At 45.5% G+C, this 10,642-nt stretch overlaps 1 protein-coding gene across 1 annotated transcript in view; it reads left to right on the forward strand.

The window, feature by feature from the left end:
• AP3D1 (adaptor related protein complex 3 subunit delta 1) overlaps nucleotides 1-9,093 on the forward strand; it is a 35,079-nt gene extending 25,986 nt beyond the window's left edge. Inside the window, exons 24-33 of the mRNA XM_035899745.1 lie at nucleotides 686-748; nucleotides 1,384-1,485; nucleotides 1,998-2,147; nucleotides 2,283-2,330; nucleotides 2,726-2,915; nucleotides 4,021-4,109; nucleotides 5,148-5,233; nucleotides 5,678-5,799; nucleotides 6,561-6,640; nucleotides 7,008-9,093. Coding sequence (XP_035755638.1) covers nucleotides 686-748; nucleotides 1,384-1,485; nucleotides 1,998-2,147; nucleotides 2,283-2,330; nucleotides 2,726-2,915; nucleotides 4,021-4,109; nucleotides 5,148-5,233; nucleotides 5,678-5,799; nucleotides 6,561-6,640; nucleotides 7,008-7,103 — 1,026 coding nt within the window. The 3' untranslated portion in view covers nucleotides 7,104-9,093. The remainder of the gene's footprint in view (nucleotides 1-685; nucleotides 749-1,383; nucleotides 1,486-1,997; nucleotides 2,148-2,282; nucleotides 2,331-2,725; nucleotides 2,916-4,020; nucleotides 4,110-5,147; nucleotides 5,234-5,677; nucleotides 5,800-6,560; nucleotides 6,641-7,007) is intronic.
• Nucleotides 9,094-10,642: the final 1,549 nt, after the last annotated feature.

The following is a 10,642-nucleotide window of genomic DNA, read 5'->3' on the forward strand; positions in this document are numbered from 1 at the left end:
TCCTGTCAGCTATGTCCAGGTTTGGATGTGTGCTCAAAGGCTGAGGTTAAGCTTCTTGAACTGTTTGCTCCCAAATGTATTGCAGCATCCCTGTATGAGCATTCTGGAGCGATGCATTGCCATGAAAACTTAAGGTTTTAATTCAATTGATTGATTTTATTTATTTTTTTTAAGAATGGTATCAAAACAAACTATCATCAGAGGAGAGCAACCAAGCAGGTGAAGGGTCTGGAGCACAAGTCATACGAGGAGCGGCTGAGGGAACTGGGGTTATTTAGTCTGGAGCAGAGGAGGCTGAGGGGAGCCCTGATCGCCCTCTACAACTGCCTGATGGAGGCTGTAGGGAGGGGGGGGTCGGCCTCTGCTCCCTGGTAACAGATGATAGGATGAGGGGGAATGGTTTGAAGCTGCGCCAGGGCAGGTTTAGGCTGGACATTAGGAAAAACTTCTTCACCGAAAGGGCTGTCAGGCTCTGGAATGGGCTGCCCAGAGAGGTGGTGGAGTCCCCATCCCTGGAGGGATTTAAAAGAAGGAGAGATGAGGTGCTTAGGGACAGGGTTTAGTGGTGGGATGGCAGGGTTAGGTTAAAGGTTGGACTCGATGATCTCAAAGGGCTTTTCCAACCAAAGTGATTCTAGGATTCTATGATTCTATGATCATGGTGGTGTTTTCTCTTGAAATTCAGGGGGAAGACTTGGATTTCTGGCTCTCCACTGCTCCACCACCTGCTTCCACTACCCAGCCACAGGTAGACATCTTACCACATCACAGGAAACTTTTCCTTACGACTGATTGCATCTGAGCTGTGATGCGAGTGCTTTGTCATGCTGCAGGAGAGAAGGGGAAGATAGGCTTGGTCTCCTCAATTTATTACTGTGAAGCAATGACATTTTATCTCCCCAGTTTATGGACACTGTAATGGGAGGTTTCAAGCTCACTCTGCTGTGCAGATCAATGGGTAGAAATACAGATGCAGCTACAGGCTTGGTGGATTTTAATATTATTGGTGGGGTTTCATATTGTATTATTAGTGTATGCTTTGTTTCCTACGGTGAGGTAGACACTAGTAATATTAATAGACATGAGAGAGACAGTCTGAAAGCAAGTCTCATGAATTTTGATGGGAGATTTTAGAGGAAGAGACAGGGAATATAAGGGGAGGGATTCCTTGGAGGAAATCTTCTGTATCTTGTCCTCAAGTGATCTGTATTTTCTGGGTTTCAGAAGAATAAAATGATACCATGTTAGTCTAATGTAATTTTTTAAATAACAGTTGGGGGGGGGGCGGGTGTGCTGTGTCTCACTGTTAAGATTTCTTCTGGTGTGGTATTCAGTTGTTTCAACTGCATTCCCTTAGTGACATAATCCTTCTAATCCACTCAGAGCGAGCCTGAAGTGGGTGCTGCTGTTGTGGCTGAACCTCAAGAGGTAAAAAAGGAAGAAAGGGAAGAGCGAGAGGAGGAGGAGGAGGAGGAGGAAGGAAAAGTAAGTGGTTTAAGTTGCTGACACCCTTAGCCGTATTCTCCTAGTTTCTCGTATTCTTTAAAACGAAGCACACAGGAATTGCCAACAGCATCCTGTTCAGTGTAGTGACCACCTGCAAATAGGCAGCAGCGCAATGTTATGTCCTTGAGGAGCTCTAAACACTTCATAGTAAGAGGTTTGGTTGTTCCTTGAGCCGAGGGTCAGGTAAGAGTTTTAAAGCTGAGCTCCCAAACAGTTTGGAAGAGATTTGGGCTTCTGCTGATCCCAGGCTGCTTTGGGTTAAGGCATTGTCATCTGAGTGGGGAGCAAGGGTTTCTTGGGACTCCACACAGAATGACAATTGGGATTTAAGGAATGGGACCTCTGTTTCTGCAGCAGTAGTTCAGGCATCCAGAACACTGCATAGAGTGAGAGTCTGGAGTTGAAAGATTGATAGAGGGGTGGTGATGTAATGGCTGGAAATACAGGGTTTCTTTTAAGGGTTTGTTGTAGTTTCTGGTTCTTCTTGGTAGAAATCCTCCAAGCATAAGAAGAAAAAGCACAAGAAAGAGAAAGAAGAGAAATCAAAGGATAAAAAGAAATCCAAAAAGAAGAGTCATCACAGCGAGGAGGAGACAACAGAGTCGGTGCAGAATGGAACACTAGATGATGAACCACTACCGGTGAGTAGCCATGCGCTGGCAGCGCTTGCCTTGGGGAGAAGGCAGGAGCTAAACTGTTTTGGGTGGCAGGAGAATGACAGCTCTTTTCAGACAAATTGGTTAGATTGGAACTGTGATTTCTTTTTTGCTTTTCAGCCTATGTCCAGTTACCGCCTTCTTGCTGAAAATCCATACATTAAAATGGTGAGTTTTTTGGCATTCAAATCCAGAGTTCTTCACTTTGTGCTCTCTCAGAAAAGAGGGGATACCCTGGGGATAGCATAGCAACTTTATGGAGACAACATTTGACTGAAGAACTGTTTAAATCCCAGGAAGCAGAAACATAACAAAGCACCATTCCCATTCCTTCAGATGTCCCACTCAAGAAGTTTTTAAGCTGATATTTTCCCACTACTTAGCAGTACTGTGGAGCTGATCACTACTGTGCTTTTCATTATTCTATAGCTGTACGACCAAATTACCTTCTTTTTGAAGCTTGCTTTATTCTGATGTTGGGTTCTGTTCTGGTGCTCTGCTCTTTGAAGTTTCTGAATCTTTCCTGTGATTTTCTTTTTTTTTTTTTTCTTCTTCATTTGCAGACCTACGATATTCAAGGAAACCTCCAGAATGATAGTCAAGTTACTGTCTCTGTTATCTTTGAGAACAAAAGCACTAGCTTCCTTAAGAGCATGGAACTAAATGTCCTGGACTCTCTCAACACTAAAATGCTCCGACCAGAAGGAGCGTCAGTACACGATGGGATACCTGTACCCTTCCAGCTACCCCCTGGTATGCGCAGCTTTGCACAGGGTTCTTGGAGTATGTCTAGTCCTGCACTGCCCTCCTGTGGAAAGAATTGTTTGAACTTCTTGCTACTTGTTCTTTTCCAGAAAGACATGTCCCTCTGCCTGGGTGTTCACTGGGCTTTCACACAATTCACTGGAGAGGATAAGCCTTCTTACAGTATGGCTATAAACACAGGTGGTTCTGTACAGCAAGAGCAAGCCTATAATGTAGGGCTGGGAGTCCGAATGTCTGAGTTCCTTTTTCAGGTGACTGCAGGCTGGCACTACCTTTGAATGTGCCAGCATCACCGGCTACAGGAATCCAAAATTCATGAGGAGTTTGCTATGAGATTTAAAATGAAACAAAGTTATAGGTTTGTGAACCATTAGAATCCGCTCTGGATTTATTCTCAAGCTATTGTTTCCATGGCAGAGGCCATATGCAGTGAAAGTTTGTGATAAGTATGTGCTCATTTGGATGGGGAGCTGAGCCCTTAAGAAATACTAGACATGGAGATGAAGGGTAAGGGCTTCATACATAGTGCAGTAGTACAGTCGAATCGCTGAACTTCTTTGAATTGCATTTCCTTCATCAAAGAGTTAATTTGAATACTGCTCGCAAAAGTCTTCTGGGATGTAGTGGCTTCAGGGTGCATTTTGATCCCCCATGAAAAGCAGTGGGGTATTTTTTTTTTTCTATATAATGCAGTTCCTGACACAGACTTGTCTATTAAACCAAAACCAGAGAAACATTAGGATTTGCATTCATTCTGGAAACTACTTGAAAAGCTGTATATTTTCCAGTTATACAAACAGTTTAAATATATTGCCACTGTGACGTACTTTGCCCAGGCGCTTACTCAGTAACCTCTACCAAATGCCAGCCATCGCTGCTGCTTTCCAGAGACCCAAGAGCTAAGTGCTGTAACACTGGTAATTCACACCAGGAATTGTCCATATAACCCTCTTCCAGCTACGTGGGAAACTTCAAACTTGGTTCAAAAATAGTACATAAAGCTTAGCTGCTACTGATGGGTTTATTCTAACCATTACTTAGGTGTGGAAACCATTTTCTGACCTGACTTCTCCCTCTCCTCTCTTCATGCTAGGAATCTCTAATGAAGCCCAGTTTGTGTTTACACTTCAGAGTATTGTTATGGCTCAGAAGTTAAAAGGAACACTGTCCTTTATAGTCAAAGTAAGTGCAGCTTTAAACTCTGTGCTTCTGCTTCCTTTGGAACTGCATAAGGGAGCTTGACACGGGTGGAAAGCACTGCTTTAGAGCTTTTCTTAGGCATCATTTCATCTCTGCTGCACCAACCCATTCTGTGATGTGAGAAGTATTTTTACATGACATCTTGTGCAAAGAGCGTCCCAAATACTGCGTAAGCATGTCCTAAATTGTCATTCCTGGCAGTGTGTGAGCAATGCAGCCTGAAACGTATGCCACATTGTCAGCTAGAAAATCACTGCAGTGGTGCATCTGCCGGGGCAAGGAGATCAACCGTCTAGCAAAAGATGCAACCCAGAGTCTGTTTCTTCTGATCTCTGTTATCCAAAGATCAGTTGGACGCTGGTATCTAGTACAAGGCTGGAAAAATAGTAATAAGAATTAGAAACAGTGAATAAGGATGGAAACCCAGAACAAGAGTGAGGTTAGCTGAAGGCATTGTTTAATAATATCGACCGGTATAAGACTGTGTGGGTTTCTAATCTTATTCCAGTAAAATTATTAATGAAGGAGCTGCACAAAACAGCTCGAAGGAAGCGAATGGAGACAGTTGTGGCTACTTCTGAGTCGGCCATTATCTCTGTTTAACTTAAAAATAATATACTAGTCCTATTTTCAATACCGAAGAATCTGGAATATATTAATTTATTATTTTGCTAGGGCAGTAGTGAACTGCAAAACCACATCTCCAAGCGTTAGTTTAAATTCAGCCTGCTCAATGTATTTCAGCAGAGTGCAATAAAAAATGCAGCCAGACCCCTCCAGTTGTTTCCCGTATCTGCTCAAGGTGTATGTATCAACCTAGCTGCCCAAATCTTTTCTCTGAGTGGCCTGATGTTGTAGCATGATGGTTGTCCTCAGACTGATCCTTCAGGCCCAGCCAGGGTATATCAAAGGGAATTGAGCCCTAAAGTCTTCGTCGGTGCCTGTTTGGTAGGTGGGGGTGGTGCCTCCTCTTGCTGCCTCGGGGCTCCCATTCATCTCCTTTCCTTTGACCTGTTGCAGAATGATGAAGGTTCAACCCATGAAAAACTAGATTTCAAATTGCACTTCAGTTGCGCTTCATACTTGATCACGACGCCTTGCTATAGGTAAGTGCCATTTAGGGAGCACAACATTGGTGCTTTTGCCGCCCATGTGAAGCTGAGCTTTGGCTGCAGGCCATCTCTGCAAGATACGCAGCATGCTTTTGACTTTGGCTGCTTGTGATTGCTTTGGTTACAGTTCAGTTATCTTGTGTAATGTTTGACTGTTCAAATATGTCCAGCAACTTATTTCAAGTGATTCTGAAGAAGGAGCTATAGGCCCTGTAGGCTGGCAGAGGTCATGTGGAAGCAGCTCTGGTTGAGGTCATAGGGTACTCCAGTGGAGTCTGGAGTGTGGTTTCCGTATTTGCTGTAAAAACCCGTTTTCCTAGAGCTTGGTAGTACTTAGACTTCTGCATCCTGAGATGTCTCAAGGTCTGCATGGGGCTAATGTGGCAGATTTCACTGGAATTTCTAGCACAAGTGTTTACTTTCCTTCCTGTTTTGCAGCGATGCTTTTGCCAAGCTCCTAGAGTCTGGAGATCTGCACATGAGTTCTATTAAAGTAGACGGAATTAGCATTTCTTTCCAACATCTACTGGCAAAGATCTGTTTTCATCATCATTTTTCAGGTGAGTCTTCCTCGGTGCAGAACCTTCTGCAAAACTCCATATTCTAAAATTTCTGCTGTGCTTGGCAAGTGCAACACTCCGTGGCCTCAACAATGACAGAAGCAGGTGATGCTGAGATTAAATAAATTTGGGAGAGGCGTTGTTTCCAGTTTTGTAATACGTTGATATTCTCAAAGCATGCAAGGTTCTTCAAAATTAACTCTCCTTCTGTCCCTGTGGCTTTCCTCCAGTCCAGCGAGGCACGTGGCAGGTATCACGGGAGCGGCTTGCTTATAGTTAGGGCTGTAACTGTTCTCTGGAGGATGTATTTGATCTTCAGTGCTTCAGCCTACCTCCTTCCCCAATGCTTCGTTTCAGTAAGGGAGGGCGCGAGCTCTTCAAGTTGGGACTTTAATTAAAAAACAAGTGCTGGATGAAGCAAAACAAATGGCTGTTTCATCATGCTCTGGTGTATGCGTTAGACGTTGCCTCACTGAAAGTATTTCTGGGGAGGAGTTCGATGTTCTGATCTGCATTTTTGCCACAAAACATTTGCAGCTTGCTTAAAAGACAAATGACTAACCTCATTATTGTGAAATATCCCAGATAGGAGCCGGGAGGAGCCAGGCACGTACATCGTCTTGACCCTGACTTCCTCCTCCCCTCCCTCAGCAGAAGCTTCTATTCCTTGAGGCTGGGCAAAGCAGTAGTTCCTCTTCATGGGAAGCAAATCTTACATTCAAAGTTGTCCCACTAAATGAAAACTCCTGCTTTCTTTGTAGTTGTGGAACGCGTCGATTCGTGTGCATCAATGTACAGTCGTTCTATCCAAGGCCATCACGTCTGCCTACTGGTAAAAAAGGTGAGAGCATTATAACACTCTGAAACAAGACCTGAGAGAAGCTGAATCTGCAGCCTTTCCTATCTTAACAGAGAGAGGGAAATCATCCAGGGACGCCATGGGCAGTTTCATTCATCTGGCCCATATAGCGGTTTTTGCTGTGCTACCACCAGGCTTGTACCTCCCCGTGGGCTTTCTGTTGCCCAGTGCATAGCTGGTGGGTAGTAGCAGCACCGGTGGCTTCCCCAAACTGACCTTTCAGCTGAGCCTGCTTTGTTCCTGTGCAGGCTCCACTGGCTGTTTCCAGTCCCTGAGCTTGGCTGGGAATAAAACTGTCCCTGCTTAGAAGAGGAGCTAATGGATGTCTTTTTTTCTTTTTCTTTCCAAGGGAGAGAACTCTGTATCCATAGATGGGAAATGTAATGATTCCACCCTGCTTAGCAACTTGTTGGATGAGATGAAAGAGACATTGTCCAAGTGCTGAATATTCCCTATAAAATATTCCAACTACAAGAAACACACCTAACGTGTAAAGACGAGCAGACCCGAGTGTTAAGTTTCTCCCTCGTACGCATGTACTATCCTGGGGCACGTGCTTTTCAGTTAACTCCACCATTGTTTGCAGTTTAGACATTTTAAGGCTGTATGTTACCTTTTTATTTCAAAACTTTTTACAAACTGTGGTGTTAACCCTTTCTAGCCCAAAGAGATCCTGGTGACATGACTGGAGGAGGGAGGGAGGGGTGCTATTTATTCAGCAGCTCATGATGATCCCATAAACCTTGCCATCTGCGAGGGATGGTGGACTAAGCAGAATTTTATCAACAGTAGCACAGAGTCTGTCGCTTGTGCTTATTGCCAGGGAAGGTTGATGTGATCCTTAGCCATGGAATATGTCTCCAGGGCTGCTGTAGTTGGTGTATATTTCTAGCAGAGGCTGGAGCTGGACCTGAAGGCCTCTTTTTTTTTTTTTTTTTTAAAATATGATTTATTATTATTATTATCTCAAGATCTATTGTGATCAGCATATAAACATCCTCCATCTCCTTGAGCTAATCCAAATGAGCCCTGTGAGAACCGGGATGTTTGAGTTTCTGTTTATAGTAGTTGCCTTGAGCCTTAACCTCCTTTTAGTGACAGCTGCAAGAGAGTGAATGCATGAAACACAGGCTGAAAGTGTTACTGTTTGGTTCTCTGCTCCTGGTGGCCACCCCTGCAAATGGAGTCTGTCATGCCTCTCCCCTTTGAGCCGTCTCTGCTGATGGGTTTTACGAGTCCACTTCAATTTCACATTCCTGAAAAGTTCGGGTATGGCAAGAAACTGGAAATCCAAAGGGGTCTGTTCCTGCTTTTTTTTTTTTTTTTTTTTTTTTTTTTTTTTTTTTCATTTTGCTCACCAGCCGAGGTTGACCACTACCAGGTTAGGGAAATGCCCACATGTGTAATCCCTTGTACGCTGAACAGTTTGCAGGTACAGCCCTGTTCCCTCCCTCTGTGCTGTGCAATCAGAGATGTCGTGCTGTCTCAGTTGTCCCCGTAGCGTCCCGTGGCCCTGCCCTCGCAGCAGTGGATGCAGATTTAGCAGCGCAAGTGTAAGTGGGTCCCTGCAGCAGAACTCTCCCTGCCCGGGCGGCAGGAGGGAGGGGTTGGTGAGGAGCTGCAGACTTGGCTCTGTAGCAGGTAAGCAAGGGAGGGTTGACAAAGTGAAGCCCATTCTGCACTATTGGAATTTTTTGGAGTCGCTGACTGGAAAGGGACATCGCCGCATCCTTTACAGAGATGCTTAATTGGTGTCCTGCTCCAAAATCTCTTGCTTTCAATTTTTTTTTTTATTTTTTTTTTTTTCCTTTTCCCCCCAGTTCTTTCACTTGCTGTTCCATACCCAGCAAACTGAGAACACACTCGAATGGTTTTGCTCTGAGCACAGGTCAAGAGCTGTTGGTTGCTGTTCCCAGAAGCCTCCCCAGGGAGGAGCTGGGTTGGTCTGCGCCTCTCTAGCACCGCCACCGCTCCGACGGGTATCAGCAGCGCCCGGTAGAGTTGAACTAAAACCCTTAACGGGGAACAGGATAAAATGTTGATCTTACCCCTTGGGTGAATGTCCTGTACTTGAAGCGTGTGCTCTTTACATTCTTCCCATATTAGGGTATTTTTGCAGAGGCTCTGCTGTGGTTTTATTGCTCGGACCAGCTTTGTATTCAGACCACACTTGTGCGCTGCAGAAATTCCTTTGCAGCAGGCTTCACTGCTGGTGAAGTGGTAGGTTTTGGTATTGGTCAACCTCCCATGGTTAGCCAGTTTGTGTATTAGAAACTGAACATATTAAAATTGTCTTAAAGGATAATGTTCCTCAATTAGTGTTTTTTTTAATTCATGGATGAAAACTGTCACTTTAGCATGTAGAGTCTTCTCTTACGGAATCCTGTGCAGTGATTCTAGACTTTTGAAACTGTATGATGTGTTACATTCACAAATTTGCTATCAACATTCCCTTAAAAAAAAAAAAAAGAAGAAAAAAAAAAAAAACCAACATCCCACAAGCTGCTGTAATGATTTTGTGTCAAGATGATCCAATAAACTTTCAAAACAAAGTTAAATTTTTGGCTTTGTAAATAGACCCTTCCAGTCTGTATGGACCCAAAGACCTGGCATGGATGTCCCCCGGCTCTGATGCTTCTGCCTCTGGGGGGGAGGTAAGAGCCACCTCGTTCCAAAAGCTCTGGAGGAGAGAAGATGTTTCTGACGCTGCTGGGTGGGGTTTTATGGGCTGGGGACAGCGCGGGGGGGGGGAGTCCTGCCAGTCCTGTATCCCTCAATGTGTCAGCACACAGCTCCAAGGTGTGCAGGACACGGGCAGGAAAGGAGGCTGTCGTCAGGGCGGCTGGAGCGATGCTGTTCTTCACCTCTTGTGTTTTAAACCGAGCTGATTCTCACAGGCGCCAAAGCTTTGATTCCTGCACGCTTAGAATAACTCACTGGTCAGGCGGTCGGGTTTTAACACCCCTCTGGGAGGCAGCACTGCAAGCAACAGCCCTTGCTAGCACAAAAATTATGGGGGGGGAAGTAATTCAGAGAACCTCAGTTAAAGCTGCGTTAATTTGGGTTGGGTTTGCCTTGGGGTTTTTGTTTGGGTTTTTTTGCATTGCGATTGCAGCTAAAACCTAAGCGCTTGTGAAACCCGGAGCTCTGGTCTTAATGAGCTGCCTAAAAACTGAAGGACAGAAATCGGCCCCTTCTCTCTCTTCCTCTTGGCCTGGCCTCCAGTAAAATTTGTGACGGAAAGATGATAGCATTAATAACGAAGAGGATTAAGGTCCAGTACTGTCATAAGAAGAACTGAGGCGCTGGTTTTGCTGCTGCTCTCGGTGGTTGCTAGTAAGACCCCAGAACCTGTGCAAATCATCTTTTACGATAGAAAATACGGGGCTGCAATCCCGTACTGGCCTGCGGGGAGCCTGCCTGCTTGTCCTGCTGTGTTGGGGGACTGCACAAATCGGATGAAACGGGATGAAAACATCAACAAACGCCCATCTTACTGCAAATGCATGGGGAAAAAAAAAAAACAAAACCCCAACCCAGGAGGCGCTCGGAGTGCCCAGGGAGGATTTAAGGAGCTGCAGGAGCTTCACGGGACAGTGCAGGAGTTCAGAGTGAGCCCAGCGCCGTGCACTTCTGGCTTGGAACGGCAGGACAGGCTCCTGCCCCGCTCTCTGTGGTTACCTCGGGTCAAAATTCACGGAGCAGCTGGACAAAGCAAATCAAGAGCATCTTTGCACGCAGCGTGTTCCGAACAAGTGCCTAGAAGAAATGGTGCTCGGCAGCACCCTTGCAGCAGGGAGGGTGCCAGCCCAGAGGTTTGTGCTTCCAGCTGTTTCATAGAATCATGGAATGGTTTGGGTGGGAAGGGACCCCTAGAGGTCACCCATCCCAACCCCCCTGCAGGAGCAGGGACACCTTGAACCACATCAGGTTGCTCACAGCCCCGGCCAACCTGGCCTGGAATGGTCCCAGGGATGGGGCCTC

Source organism: Egretta garzetta, unplaced genomic scaffold, assembly GCF_000687185.1.
Source record: "Egretta garzetta isolate BGI_Z169 unplaced genomic scaffold, ASM68718v1 scaffold418, whole genome shotgun sequence".
Taxonomy (NCBI): domain Eukaryota; kingdom Metazoa; phylum Chordata; class Aves; order Pelecaniformes; family Ardeidae; genus Egretta; species Egretta garzetta.